Genomic DNA, 16,837 nt, shown 5'->3' on the forward strand with positions numbered 1-16,837 from the left:
GTTACTTCTACATCTGATGATGACTCTTTGTGCAAGATAACAAGTTGCATCCTTTCTATGAAAAAAATCCTCAATCCAGCCGCAAATTCCACTTGATACCCTATATGATTGCACTTCTTGACAATAAGCATAGATGTCACACTGAGTCAAATGATTTTCAGAAATGTATCACACAGGTTGATGACAATGAGAAGTTCAGTACGATAAATCTCCTCAGAGTCTTGACACACAAACGTAGACGCTTTGTGCAGCACAGTGACTTGCACGAAAAAACGGCAAGGTGCTACTCCTGTGCTCACTGTCATCGTCCGTGCACCTCTGTCGTTGCACCTTTCTTTGCTTCTGTATCACGGGAAGCCGTTGCAGTGGTCTCAGTGTTGGCAGTCTGTGGTGCTCCAGATGTTGTCCCATGTTTCTGTGGGTACTTGTCTTCTTGCAAACAACCCCATTTCAGGACCTTATGTGACGGGCAATATGATCGTGGGCAGCCGAGTGACTGATGTGCCTGTCTCCTCTGGCACTAATGTAAAACGATAACCTACAGTCTCGATAGACCACGATACTGTGACTGCCAAACACCGGTACGTGCCGGTAGAGATTTCTTCGTATTACGAGAGGCATAACATGATCTTCCAGTGTGATTTCCGAATGTGAAACCTTTTATGTAATCTGTACTTACAGGCAGAATGTCGATGCTCTTGTTGTCGTACCCCCAACACTGCACACTCTACTTACGAGCCACAATATATCGACTGTCTCAGCCGCACGCAGCAGACGGCCTCGAGACCGAGCCAATTGTTAGTGCAGCATCTTAGGTCGCACATTACTCCCACCGATATAATGAAGCCTGTACCTTCAAACTGATCACACTCCCTGTGTCAATTCCCGTATTTTTGTGTGTTATCTCCCGCACTTTCCCGGTGCCACACGATCTTACATCTCTAACTACGAACCTCTCCCCACCCCCCACACTTTCCCTGTTCTATGCCTGTTCGCACCCACTAAATCCACCTCATCCAGTCACATCTGCCGTCCCCCTTATGCTTATCTGCCTTCAAACCTGCTACCCACAGTAATATACATATATTTATTATTGATTATTTATTCTCTACTTTGACCCTTGTGACTTCTTGCCAATTTTAGTGAGTTTTCGCCTTCCACTATCTTCGTCTTCCTCAGATTTCATCTCGTTTTTTTCCCCCTTGTGCATCCATTTTGTCCTTTTCATACTTTTGATGCGTATTTGAGTGTATTTTTGCATAATTTTTCAGACGTAATTCTACTTTCTTACATAATTTTTTGCATTTTTTGCACCACCTTGCTCTTTCCATCTGCATCAATGCAGAAAAGTTTCCTTATCCCTAGCCAGATCCCAGTCCCACATAATGTTCCTGCGTTGTTGCGTGGCTCATGAAATCCCCCCTAATGGCCTTACCATCAAATTACCCATCTCTGGTTGCCACCCCTCCTTCCACAATGACCTCCACCTGTTCAGATTCCATCAATCCTTAGCCCTCACCAACATAGTCCTGCAAAACTATATCAACCAAGCTCAATCCTCCTTGCAGTATCTTCTCTCCGCCCACAAAATTCTACTGCTATGTAATCTCAAGTTCCTGGAACCCATAACACACATTGAAACTCTTGTCCTGCAGGAACTTGAGCAACAGGCACAACGCCACCTCAAAAAGCTCTCCATCCTACTCACTTCCTACTCCTGCCTCGGAGTGCTACTGTCCACCACTTCTACAACAACCTCCAAACCTCCTCCAGCCCCCCCCCCCCCCATCCGATAGCTGACAAACCCTGTCTCGCAGACCTATTACACTTAACCCCCCTCCAAAACTCCCTCCCACCACCACACAGAACCCAGATCCTAAACAGACCCGCAACACAGTTATGAACCTTTCCTCCAGAAGCCTTAGTCCCACAGAAATATCAGTCCTTTCCAAAGGCCTCACCTTTTGCCCCACTCCCAAATTCAACCATGCAGGACTAGTTAAAGACCTTCTCTCCTTCTCCCGGTCCCTACAGCGGAAACACTTTTTCGCCACCAACCCAACCAATCAGAGTCGACCAAAGACCAATATTGATCCTTGCCGAACTCAGTTCAATCCTCCATCCAACCGTGATCCACCCCCACTGCCTCCAAACCACCCCATTAACTTTCCAGAATTTCTTAACCTCGAACCTTGCCTCACCATCATTCCCCAAATCCCACAACATGCAAACTAACCTTACATCCACATAAAGAAGCGCAGTCCACCATCTAAAAACTGATCCCGACCTTATAATCCTACCTGCTGACAAAGGCTCCACCACCGTTGTTTTGAACCACAAGGATTATGTGGCAGAAGGATTCCGTCAGCTGTCAGATACTTCCACCTCCAAACCTTGCCACAGTGATCCCATTCGAGTAATCCAGCAGGATCTCCAGTCACTACTCAAATCCTTAGGCCCATCCCAGAACCTCTCCCCAGAGTCCATCTCTCTACTTACCCCTACCACTCCCTGCACTCCCACCTTCTACATGCGTCCTAAAGTCCATAAACCAAACCACCCAGGACGCCCCATTGTGGCCGGTTACTGTACCCCCACTGAGAGAATCTCTGCTCTCATAGACCAACACCTCAACTTATTACCCGGAACCTATTTTCCTATATGAAAGATACCAACCATTTCCTCGACTGACCCTCCACAGTTCCTGTCCCTTTACCACACGGTGCCCTGCTCGTCACTATTGATGCCACCTCCCTGTACACTAACATTCCTAATGCCCATGGCCTTACTGCTATCGAAAACTACCTTTCCAGGCACCCTATGGATTCCAAACCAACAACCTCCTTCCTAGTCACCATGACCAACTACATCCTCACCCACAATTACTTCTCCTTTGAAGGCATTACCTACAAACAAATCTGCAGTACAGCTATGGGCACCCGCATGACACCATCCTATGCTAACCTATTCAGGGGCCATCTAGAGGAATCCTTCCTAAAAACCCAGAATCCTAAACCCCTCACCTGGTTCAGATTCATTGATGACATCTTTGCTATCTGGATTGAAGGTGAGGACACCGTATTCACATTCCTCCAGAACCTCAACTTCTCCCCCATTTGCTTCACCTGGTCCTAACCCAACATGCCACCTTCCTAGATGTTGACCTTCACCTCAGAGATGGCTACATCAGTACCTCTGTGCATATCAAATCAACTAACCACCAGCAATACCTCCACTTCGACAGCTGCCACCCATTCCGTACCAAGAAGTCCCTTCCATACAGCCTAGCCACCTGTCGTCATTGCATCTGCAGTGACAAGTAGTCCCTCTCAAAATATATTGAGGGTCTCACTGAAGCCTTCACTGACCGTAATTATCCTCCCATCCTTGTACAAAAACAAATCTCCCGTGCCTTATCTTTCCAGTCTCTCACCACCTCCCAAAGTCCCACAGTCCAGCCACAGAGGAGCATTCCCCTCATACTCAGTACCATCCAGGACAGGAGCAGCTGAATTACATTCTCTGCCAGGGTTTCGATTACCCCTCGTCGTGCCCTGAAATGAGAAATGTCCTGCCCACTATCCTTCTCACCCCTCCCACAGTGGTATTCCGCCGTCCACTGAACCTACACAGTATACTCGTCCATCCTTACACAACCCCTGCTCCCAATCCCTTACCTCATGGCTCATACCCCTGTAATAGACCTAGATGCAAGACCTGTCCCATACATCCTCCTACCACCACGTACTCCATTTCGGTCACTAACGTCACCTATCCCATCAAAGGCAAGGCTACCTGTGAAACCAGTCATGTGATTTACAAGCTAAGCTGCAACCACTGTGCTGCATTCTGTATAGGCATGACAACCAACAAGCTTTCTGTCCACATGAATGGCCACCGACAAACTGTGGCCAAAAAACAAATCGACCATCCTGTTGCTGAACACGCTGCCGAACATGATATCCCTCATCTCAATGGCTGCTTCGTAGACTGTGCCATATGGATCCTTCCCACCAACACCAGCTTTTCTGAATTGCGCAGGTGGGAACTTTCTCTGCAATACATCCTACATTCCCGTAACCCTCCTGGCCTCAACCTTCGTTAGTCACTGTCCTCACTCATTCAGCCTTCTCCCTGTTCCCATTCCAGCACTACACAGCCATCATTCCACTGCCACACCCAGTCTTTTAATTTCTTTTTATTTCTCTCCTTTCTGCTACTTTCCTCCTCCCCCCTCCGCACCTTCTCTCCTGCCCTCTGTCTAAACTGAAACACTTCACTGCCCACCACTCCCACCATACTATCCCTCCCCCTCCCCACCCCAGCCACCTCCTTACACCCAACCAGTCACCAGTCCCATCATGCACTGGTGCTGCTGTTTGCAGTGTGGTTTCAGCTCTCCGAGACTGCAGACGTGTGTGTGTGTGTGTGTGTGTGTGTGTGTGTGTCCTGGTGACAAAGGCTTTAATGGCCAAAAGCTTTAATTGTGTGAATCTTTCTGTTGTGCCTATCGCGACTCAGCATCTTCGCTATATGGTGAGTAGCAACTTTTCCTTCTATGGTATTGGTACATTCCATCCTGGATTTTCCATTGTTTGATGATGTTACTCCGATGTATTTTGTGCAGTTATGCTGAAATGCTAATCATTTGTGTATTCAGACATTTAGCACACTTCATACCAGTTTGACATTTGGTGCTGGCCACGTTTATGGTATTGCAGTTTTAACAGTCAGCAGTGTTATTTTCTGTGTTTCTCAGTGACATTATGTAGTTTGCATGCTAATTGTTGCCACAGAACAGATGGAATGTACATCACAATAATAGGGTTTCTATGATCGAAATGACAAAGGAAAAATGAAAACTGAATGCAGACATCCACTCACCTGAAGTTGAATAAATGAGTGACATTTCAAAAGTTCTGCGCACTGTAAGATAAAATTGGAGAAAATATCTTTTCAGGCCTTCAGTATAATCTCCATTCTTGCTTATGACAGCTTTCCAACATTTTGGCTACTTCCTTATTCCGGATAGGGCACCTTCATTGTTGTGCTTTCTGAGTGCTCGGGTCACGTCACTGGAAGCTTCATCGTATGTATCAAAACATTTTCCCCAGAATTGTTTCTTCAGTTTGGGAAATAAACAAAATGTGATAGGCTTATAATGGGATCGTATGGTGGGTGCAGAGGTATTTCCCATCCGTATTTGTTGAGCATTTCTCTCACTGGTAGGACAATAAGCGATTTTGCATTATCGGGCAAAATGAGGACACCAGCTGCGAGCGTGTCAGACTGTCGACAAATTTTTTATGGACTTCCACTTCTTGGGCTGTTCTCAGTGCTTACTCAACTTCACGGAAACAAGTATACCACCACGATACTTTGCTACGTTCCACTACACTGTTCCCTCACACCTCTCACAAAGTGTCATAAATTTCTGTTGGGTTCTTTCCACATAGGGATTTGATTTTGATTTAGGAAACTGGTCACTATGTGTAATCCAATCTGAATCCATTTCAGATTCCTTTTTAGAATTGAATTACTCATGACACACCCACACAAACTAGCAACCTCATATATGACCATAACTCCTAAGGTCTCACTCACAGCTGACACAAATTTTGGCTTGATCGCACCACCGTAAAGGTTGCATGTGTACAGTGTGCAGGAATTTTGAAATGACCCTCATATACTGTAGGCAGTGGACACATTTAAAATGTTTTAAAATCACATTAATGTTAAAGTTTTTGATATTTTTTTATTATGTAAGTTCAAAGTTATTCCCTCCATTTGGGATTGAGTGAGGTACCACAATTTGTTACCAGCATAGTCTGAAAAGTTTGCAGAATCACCACCTGATGTCAGTGCTGGCACTAAGTTCCAATGTAATAATAGGTCATTTTTTGTGAGTAAGTATGATGCATCAGTGCTCTGGACAGAGATCTGTGGTGCAGACGTCTCTATGTTGTTTCCATGGGGTGGTTTGTAAAGATGCTAAAAATCGAGATTTGGGTAGTTGTTAAGTAATTTGTAAACAAAAACATGAAAGCAAAGGAAATTTCTGCTAGTTTACAGAAAATGCTGGGGCTCTTCTCCATCTTATTCATTTGTTGTCAAGTGGACAAATAGGTTTAAATTTGGTCGGGACAGCTTAGATGATGATCTGTGTAGTGGTTGGCCACAATGTGCCACTAAGACATAAATTATTGCAGAAGTGCATAAAATGGTCATAGAGGATCACCAAATGAAAATGGGGAAACTGCCGATGCTGTAGGGATGTCTTCTGAATTACATTTTACAGTGAAATTGGCTATGAGAAAATGGTCTGCTAGATAGGTGCTATGACTCTTAACACAGGATCACAGACACATCAGAATTGAAATCTTCAAACAATGTTTGACCCATTTTCAGAACAACCAACTATATTGTTTCTGCAGGTTTGTGACCACAGATGAAACATCGGTCCACTACTATACCCCAGATGCAAAACAGCACTAGGGCTTTGGAAACATATTGATTCACAGCCACCAAAGAAAGCAAAGCCATAATACCTTCAATGGGAAAGACCATGGTGTCAGTTTTGTTGGACATTAAAAGGATTCTGCTGATACATTATCTTCCCACTGGTAAAACAATTATGGGACAGTACTATGCTAACTTCCTGGATCAACCACCAAAAGAGACGCTAAAAAGGCCAGGTTTGGCAAGGAAGAAAGTCATATAATTCATTAAGACAGTGTACGTCTACAGACAAGTGTCATTACCATGGTAAAAGTATGTGAACTGAGCTATGAATTGTTACCACACTCACTTCATTTGTCTGATGTGACTCCATCAGACTCCCATCTCTTCCCCAAACTCAAAATTTTCTTCAAATGGGTTTTCATGTTGGCCATTGTGGGACCTGCAGATACACCACATCTTTCGCATGTCCCCAGAGGAAAAAGTCCTCGGAGGTGAGGTCCAGCTACCGTGCTGGAATTACCTGAATGGGACAGCCCCATCTAACCCATCGGCATGGGACCAGAACAGCTGCCTCTGCTGCTTCGTAAATTACACCTGTGCTCTGGAGCTGTGTTCTTGGAGTCACCTGCCTTGTCATGCAAAACCTTCTAACAATATCCATGAAGGTAGAGCGAGTAGGATGACTTCTATTAGGGTACCACTCGGCATACATCTCTACTGCACATGTGCCATTTTGGTGACATTCTCCATGCAATAAAATCATGTCAACTATTTCCTCATTTGTGAATACCACGTTGAATGCCTAGAATAGATGGACACGTAAATTAATATCACGATCACAACAGTGATACAAATTACAGTGTACACTACACTGGTGCCATGTACCTGTACATACTTCCACACAGAACAATCTGCTTCATAGTGAGCCGTTCCCACACACAGTGCTGATTGCCACCTGTTCCTGTACACAACTGCAGACGCAAAGTGTCGATTGGGCCGTATAATGGGGCGGCATACACTAGCCAGTACTCTTCTGTTGTCTGTACATAAATAAATACAACGTGCATGAGGGACATCGTTATGTCATATTAATGTTTGTGGCAGGAATCCCTATTATTACTTTCAGCCATGCGATAACAGTAAAAGTAAGAATACGTACGTCAATCACATCGCAATTACAAGGAATGTGCAGGTCACATTTGCATCGCGGGAAGTGCAATAGTGGTGTGTTTCGTTCATTTTGTGCCCCAACATCGCATTCCAATTTCTCGGGATGTAATTGACATATTGCGATGCACCCACTGCCATTACTATAGTGATTTCTCGTGTTATTGATAGCGTATGGAATAATACGGGGTCTCCATTTTAAAAGACACAAGTTCGTGTTGGAACCAATACATGCACATGGTTTAGAACATCTCATAGTATTAACTTTTGTAAACCGCTTCTGTACATTCATACCTGTAAAAGCCGTTTGTCAATATCGGTTGTGGTTCCAGAGATATTGGTGGTGAAAAGTTTAGGGGGGACACCTTGTATAAGTTGCTATGTGACCTGAGACTGAGATTGCTGCTGCATTCTTTGTTTTAGGGTCTGTCAGTTTTTTTGCTGCAATAATATCAGTGCGTTGCCGAAGCGTTTTGTTATGCAGTTGGCATTTTTACAAGTATATCTGTGGGTGAATGTGTCTAAATAACCAAACAGTTATCAAATATTAATGTAAATCATATTGATCTTTTACATTTCTTCAGTGGTAGCTGTTTTGTCACATACAATTAGGTATCATCCAGTAACCGCCCACCCCCGATTCTGTAAAGAATCAAACTCCCATTTATAAAATGGCTTCAAATATATGATTACTTTACAAATTAGTCAATGTGTTAAGTATTTTGTGTTAAGCATATAAAATACCTTTGGTTGAAGATACAAAACGCTAATTACATTGGTTTATTCACGCAAAGAATAATCAAGAAAAGATTTGAAATCATTTGTGAAATTTGTTGAAAGGCACTAAGTGCTGTCATTCTCAAATACTGGAGGAATGTAGTCTGGGTAATTTGTAAGCTGTGATCTCGAGTATATGATTTTCCTGTAAAAAGCTTTACAGTGCGACCACATAATGTGACAGATGTTCTAGCTGTCACTTCTTTAATGATTATTAATCCCTAGTCTGAATTCTGCAAGTAATCTTTAATTGTTTAATGTGAATTATTTAAGAGGTATGCTATTGCCTTTTTAAATAAACATATTTTAGTTACCACTTTCAAATCCTTGGGAAAATTATTAAATAATTTTAATCTCATATGGAAAATACTGTTTAGAGTTTTTCAGTTCTTTACATTTGGCAAATGTAAGCCCAAACTGTACCTTGTTCCATGACCATGTTTTGAACTATTCAGAATGTAAATAGAAAAGGGGAGAAGGAAAGACTGGAAAGCAAAGCCTGTTCTGCATAGGACATGTGAGCTTTCAAAATTACCCACAACGCACGTGTTTCGCCGGCCTTTACTCTGTGGACATGGTTCAAATGGCTCTGAGCACTATGGGACTTAACATCTGAGGTCATCAGTCCCCTAGGACTTAGAACTACTTAAACCTAACTAATCTAAGGACATCACACACATCCATGCCTAAGGCAGGATTCAAACCTGCGATCGTAGTGCTCGCGCAGTTCCAGACTGAGGCGCATAGAACCACTCGGTCTGTGGACATGACTGCTTGCACAAAATTCATGCATACGGTCATGTTTAAACAGAATAGGGTGGATCTCATTCTCACCTGTATGAAAGTGCTTTGTGGATTCACAGACAACTGATAATCGTGGGAAGTTCTTTTGAATAGTGTCTCCCGCTCCGTGAAATATTGTAATTTGTTCATCTCATAAATAGTTAACTTGTGAAAGAGCTGCTGTAAACACTCATTGGAATTTAAATGATAAGACAGTTATGCAATGAAATGAATGTAATTCAGCAATCTGGGACAATCTGGAACTACTCTTAAAAAATTTGTTCTTGTTCACTTGTACATACATTCACAATGTAAGCAGAGGTGAGCCACTATGTGTCTTCTCGTTAAAGGAAAACTTGTCTTCATTGAGTAAATTAATAGCGTCAACAGAAGAGCAACATTTATATTGCTTTATCCATGATTTCCAGCTTTTATAATGAGGTCGTTTACACATACGGGCAATGTACTTTCACCTAAACTGGATGAAAACAAATAATACAGCATCACCGTGTCAGTCTAAAATACAGATATATATATTAATCATTACAAAAGGACATAAAACACTTGATAATATCAAAAAGTGAATTTAAGCTGTCTATTCACATGTTGCAAGTTGACAACAAACACAGTATACATGTGGAGCAGACAATTAGACAGGCACATACTGTGTAGAGGTTTTCTTGTAGCCAGACAATCTGTCATGTGGAGCGCTGCAGTAGACAATGACTTTCTTGTTCTGTCGCACGTGCCGTGTAAAATAGGCTTAAGAGAATGCAGAAACCAAGGGAGAAGAGACCAGCCTAAATTAACATCATACGACTGGCGAGAACTTAGTGTGAGCGGTACTGAAATGCTGAAGCCCAAGTTGAGTTCCACAGGATGCTTCTGTCCTTGTTTTTCCCTTTGGAGGGGATGTTTTAATATAATGAAACCTGAGATTCAGCACTGGTTTTAAAATTATCTGTCTATTAGCTCTTATTCAGTTTTTCCCATTAAAGTGGCCAGTGTGTACATACACCTGTTTTGTTGCAAGTGTTGTTAATATTTGGTTGCTGTTGTTGCTTTGAAATAAATAAATTTGTATAGTCCCATAAGAAAAGAAAATCCATAAATTGCATCTGTGGATGTATAATGAGAATTTACTTTCAAAACGTTAGTGTGGTTTTCAGTAGACATTGAACTTCCTGTTACAGTGTGCAAGCCTTCTGTTGCCCATGGATCAAGCAGAGCTCACAAGGTTAGTTGTTTTGAAATATATATAAATGTTGTGTGTGTGTGTGTGTGTGTGTGTGTGTGTGTGTGTGTGTGTGTGTGTGTGTGTGTGTGTGTGTTTTACAAGTGTATGCATGTGCATGTTTGTGTTCGCAGGGAGTGAGTGGAACCATTAGTCTAAAACAAAGATGATCATATTGTAGATTTATAGCAAGGTCCCTGTTATCTGGGTTAATGTGGATCTGAGACTGTATGCATAATTCAGAATACACATTTTTACCAGAAATTGCTATTTTGTATATTTACGAAACATACTACATGTCACATCTGAAAACCCACAGCACTATTTATGTGTTACTTGCTGTAAAATTACAAAGTTGCGCTTAAAATAAATTGTAGTTCATATCACTTGCTTTCCGAAAATAATTTTTCAATATTTCCCATCCATAATAGCTCTCATTTGCTGGAGAGTCAAAATACACATTTAGTCTAACAGATTTTGCCTCACATACTCAGATAACTGATCGACACATTTCAGTGGCTCAGAGTGCATGGTAATGGGTTCCTCAATTACTCTTCTTTGCTCTCTTTTTCTCCTGGGCACACTGCATTCACTGTATCTGCGTCACATAACTGCTCAAACCCTGATTCCTGGGATAGCTATATAACCAATTTCGGGTGGTTTCATCATCTATATATTCACAATCATATACTTCTATTCTGAATGAAAATATTTGTTCGAATTATTTCAGAATACTTCCAGCTTCATTTTTTTATTTCTTTCAAAAATGCACCAAACTATGTACGGATAATCCACACCCGGGTAATTAAAGCTTGCTGTACTGTCAAATGTACAGTAAGATTGATTTTAGCATTTTTGTATGTAATATTTTGACAAGTGACTTATACATCTCTTCACCTGGTGTTGCAAGCGAAGATCTGGGACCTGCCCTACCTGCAACCAAATTATCTCAAAACCTTCACTGAAATCCCTTGGTGAAGAAGATTGGATAAGTCATTGATATATTGTGTAGAAAAGTCATAGTCACCCTTCAGCTGGATACATGGAGATATATTTTCAAAATCATTGCTGGGGGAACCTCAGAAATAAGAACAACAAATTAGCATAGCTATTTAAAATTTCCAGGACTATATTAATAATTGTTGGTGTTGAGTAAACATTTACCCCTCTCACAGGGTGCTTTCAGTCTTCTCATTTTTGTATTGTACCACTGTATATCTCAATTAAAAACTTTATCTTTATTTGTGTATAACTTGCAGTCAACATGGAAAGTATTCTCAGTAATTTTTTAAATATGGTATTATGTAACTTCAGATCAGCGTTTTGATTGAATTCGAGTTGTCCTAGCAGATAGAAGAAATCGTCAGATGGGAAACTAGCTTCATCCATCCACAACTTGTGTTCTGGACTCTGTACCTCAGGGAATAATTTATGTAGAGAGGTATAACGTGACACACGTGTGAAAGGATGTGGGGTTTAATTGAAACCAAAAATTAGAGCAAAAACCGCTCAACAGGTGGTGCTGAACAGCAACATGTTAATGACGTCACATGAGAATCTTGTATAAAATTTCAGTATGATGGGTGCGAGCTATACCAGTACATTACAGGATGATGACATCCCTAGCCTGGCTGATAAACTCATTCTGGAAGGGACAGCTTTTATGCAGGATGGCGCTTCATCCCACATTGCTACACATGTGAAAGATCTCTTATGCGTATTATCGGGCGAGGATTGCGTGCTGAGCTGCGACTTCTGTCATGCTTGGCCTTCCAGGTTCCCAGATCTCAATCTCTGTGATTAGTGGTGATGAGGTTGCCTGAAGGCACAAGTCTACCACATCATCCGACCTGATTGGAGATGCTGAAAGACAATATCTGACAGCAATTTCTCACCATATCCGCTGACATGCTGTACAGTGCTGTTCACATTGTCCCTCAACTGTAGGTATTGTTGATGAATGAATGATAGACATGTTGAGCATTTGTTATAAAGAACACGAATTGTTATGCTTATTATTGTTTTTCTATCATATGAAGCTAATGGTCATTTTGTACATTTTGTTGTGGCTTCAATAAAACCCCATGCCATTTCAAGCACATGTTAATTTTACCCCTATATCTTCATGTGCTCCTGAAATGGCACGGAAAATATATAAGTAGAGCAAAGAAGAATGGGAATCATTCTAGTGAAAATGTGAGCTGCAAATGGAGAAGTCCATTGACGTAAACAGCTTTGGCAAAGTGCAGATTGTTATGACCTGATACCTGGGAAGGAGCTTCTCTTAAACAGTGATGCTGGTGAGCTGTGCATGTGCTACTGTTTTGACATTTCTGGAAAGTATGGAGTAATAAAAATACCCTCAGCTGTATGTACCAATTTTCTGTGTATTCTGACCTGATCAGTGATACAATCCACCATCTCCAGGCTCCTCTATAACTCGTGGTGATCACGTTTTCAGTGGTGTATACACTGAGGAACAAAAGTCATGGAATACCCTCTAATATTATGTCAGATCTTCTTTTGCCTAGCATAGTGCAGCAACTCAATACGGCACGGACACAAGAAGTCGTTGGAAGTCCCCTGCAGAAATAATGGGCCACGGTGCCTTTTTTTTAACTGTACATAATTGCAAAAGTATTACCAATGCAGGGTTTTGTGTACGAACTGACCTCTCAATTATGTCCCATAAGTGTTTGATGGAATGCGTGTTGGGCGATCTAGGAGGCCAAATTATTCTCTCAGATTGTTCCAAATGTTCTTCAAACCAATCACGAACAGTTGTGGCTCAGTGACAAGGTACATTGTCATCTATAAAAATTCCACAGTTGTTTGGGAATATGATAGATGAACATAAACATTTCCAGTCAATAATCAACTCACTTATACCAGAGGACCCAGTCCATTCCATGTAAATACAGCCCATACCATTATGGAGTCACCACCAGCCTGCACTATGTCTTGTTGATAACTTGGGTTCATGGCTTTATGGGTTTTACACCACACTTGAATCCTACCATCAGCTCTTAACAGCTGAAATCGGGACTCATCTGACCTGGCCATGGTTTTCCAGTCATCTAGGATCCAACTAATATGGTCATGAGTCCACGCAGGGCACTGCATGCGACACCATGCTGTTAGCAGAGGCATCGTGACGGTCGTTTTCGCCACAGTGTCCTAACATATACGTTCCTCGCATGTCCCTATTGATTCTTGTGGTTATTTCACGCCGTATTGCTTGTCTGTTAATCCTAACAACTCGACACAAATGCCACTGCTCTCAGTTGTAGTGTGAAGGCAGTTGACCACTGTGTTCTCCTTGGTGAGAGGTATAGCCTGAAATTCGATTTTCTAGGCATATTCTTGGCACTGTGGATCTTAGAGTATTGGATTCTCTACCAATTTCTGAAATGGAATGTCCCATGCATCTAGCTACAACTGCCATTCCACATTCAAAATCTGTTAATTCATGTCGTGCAGCCCTAATCACTTCAGAAATCTTTTCACATGAATCACCTCAGTACAAATGATAGAAATTTTACAGAAAGTGGTTGAAGAACAGTAAAACCACAAGTTGGCGACGAGATGTTGGACATCCACACTTCATCACTGAACGTGAAGGTGGAGGATGGGAAGCAGCCTATGGTAGTTCTGACAACAGAACATTATGCTCATACAACCATGAGTTTTATGAAGCGGACCATTCAACATATATTGTTGAACATGAGGCTCTGCAGAGACGACGTCTACATTTTCCCATGTTGACTGAATGACATTAACAATTTCAATTGCAGTGGGTCCTGGGTCAAAGAGATTGGATGATGGATCAATGGAAATTTGTTTCCTGTTTGTTGAATCATATTTCCTTTTCACCAGGTCGATGGTCATGTCCGGATACACCACTGTCCAGGTGAATGAATGCTCAAAACACGCACCATGCCATAGTCACTGGCCACTTGAGGCAATATTATGCTATGGAAAAAATTCACATTGGCTTTAGGAGCACCTGTGATACTAATCAAAGGCACTATGACAGCTGTACACTTTGTGAAAATTATTTCGGATCACCTGCATCTCTTCGTGCTTGATGTCTTTCCTGGTCGCTAGGGCATCTTCCAGCAGGATAACTATCTATGTCACAAGACCAGAATTGTTCTGCAGTGCATAGAGGAAGATGGTGGTGAACTATGTTGATGTTTTTTGGCCACAAAAATCTCCTGTTCCGAAACTGGTTAACACATCTGGTATGCTGTCGGGTGCCAGCTCTGAGTTCAAAAACCACTGCCCCATAATTTACAGGAATTGCGTGGTCTGTGTGTAGACATCTGATGCCACATACATGTGGAAACATTTTGAGGAGTTGTCAAAACCGTGCCACCCCGAACCCACACTTTATTCCGTGCTACAGATGGGTAAACACACCATTAAGTAGATGGTTATAAAATTCTAGCTAATCAGTGTATGCAAATGATTTGATGCATAGCTATGTCAGCTCTGTGAATCTGTTAGCAAATAATGCTGATAGCAAATAATGCTGCAACACCAGAAAGCTGTATTGGAACGTGAAAATACCTGCAGAAGACTGTCAGTTTACCCACAGAAATGTAACGTGTTGTGCAGAAATAGGCATGATACAGATTGGTGATCATTATTTTAAACTGTCCTGTCTCGAAATGTTCACGTTGAGAAACTTAAAGTTGGACATCTGCAGAGAACTTAGATTGATTGAAAAATCCCAAGAAAACGTAAGTCTCAGAAGAAAGATTTTATGAACATGTGACGTCTTCTTTCGGACATGTTTGAAACAACATGCACCACCCAGAATTCGCAGATGTGATACATATTATGTAAATTGAAGGTAGAGAAGAGAGAAAGCAAAAGAAAGGGAAGGAACTAATGATAGCAATGACATCGAGGCTTTATATGGAATCAGTGGACTGAGTAAGAGGTTTATGAATTAATGTTTTCACATTGTTAACATGCTTTGTTCATTGTATCAGAGTGCACAGTTTCTAACCTGTTGTTGGTGCCAAGGAGCTCTCTGCATAGCACATTTTTATGTTTGATTAAAAAAAGCAGTGTAAATGAGTGAAACAAATTAGTTGTCATTAAAGTAGTAGTGTAGCACTATTCAGTTATTAACACCACTCTTGTGCATTATTTTCTTCTGGTTTTAAAGCTATAACTGTTAAAGTGAAGTACATTTGCAGGAGATCTACTATTTTTCAACATGATTGGCATGATTAAATTTTAAATAGAAAATCATTAATTTCATTTCATAATGATTCTACAGTCGCGTAGGTTTTTCATTTTGATTTAGAGGCTTAAATATAACTGCAGAATATCAATACAAGAATACTGTTATAATGATAATTTGTTTTAAGAAAGGCATTATCAGCGATCTTATATTAATATGATAATTATAAAACAGTCTTGATCACAAATTTCTTTTAATCGGAAAGACTGGTTTCAATCCATAAGGATCATCTTCAGACTCCAGAATGTCAGGTGGACTTCCATGGAGCAAGCTGCACTGATCCACAAAGCTGAACTGACTGCTGGAGCCTCATTGAAAATATATGTACATGAGGTGGCGTATTATGTAGTCGCGGTGCTTAGTTTTTTTTTTTCTCTTTCCTCACCTTCAACATCACATGAACAGGAGGGCTCTGGTTATCATTTTGGTGTGCAGTACTTCTCACCCAGGCTGCAGGGAGCTTCACTCAGTGCACGTGGAAGTTTAAAATCTGCAGTATAATGGAAAGGATGGAGTGCTACTCCCCATATAGAGGATACATTGAGCTGGAGACAGTCACAACAAAAAGGCTGCTTTTGGCCACAGGGCCTTCTTATAAAGTAGAAAACACCCCACATTCTCACAAACACAGCTCATACACATATGACCACTATCTGTGGTTGTTGAGCGGCCTTAGCAGACAGAGACAGTGGTCTCATGTGTGAGTTGTGTTTGTGTGTTTTCTACTTTAGAAGAAGGCCTTGTGCCTGAAAAGAGAAATGTTTAGCAGTCTTTTTTTGTTTCTGCCTGTCTGCAACTCAGTGTCTCCTCTATATGGTGTGTGCAGCAAATCCTTTCCATAATATTGTTGTTATTCCATCTTGGGTTTCCCAGTGTTTGGAAAGTTTAGAAGCTGTACTTTCAGAAGGCCATAAATGCATACTACCAGAATTATGGCTCGAATTTTCACATGGTATCAATTGCTGGGGCTGCCATCTTACAAATATGCTTTTTTTTTCTCCTTAAAATATGAGGTCAACTTGGTGATTTGGTGATGTTTCCTTGTAAGACTTGCTTGAAACACGGTGTGTTAACACATGCAGTACTCACAGAGTCATGCTTCTCAAAATAATAATTGTATGATCTTTCCGTATTTTTCATCTAAGTGCATATGTGTA

The 16,837-nt window shown here is 41.4% G+C and overlaps 1 protein-coding gene across 1 annotated transcript in view; it reads left to right on the top strand.

Annotated features, from left to right (window-relative positions):
- The window catches only part of LOC126106368 (inositol-tetrakisphosphate 1-kinase-like), a 102,021-nt gene that overhangs the window by 54,647 nt on the left and 30,537 nt on the right, over positions 1–16,837 (top strand). The window contains exon 6 of the mRNA XM_049912632.1: positions 10,383–10,426. Within this exon, the coding sequence (XP_049768589.1) occupies positions 10,383–10,426 (44 nt within the window). The remainder of the gene's footprint in view (positions 1–10,382; positions 10,427–16,837) is intronic.

The sequence above is a fragment of the Schistocerca cancellata genome, chromosome 10 (assembly GCF_023864275.1).
Source record: "Schistocerca cancellata isolate TAMUIC-IGC-003103 chromosome 10, iqSchCanc2.1, whole genome shotgun sequence".
In the NCBI taxonomy this organism is placed as follows: domain Eukaryota; kingdom Metazoa; phylum Arthropoda; class Insecta; order Orthoptera; family Acrididae; genus Schistocerca; species Schistocerca cancellata.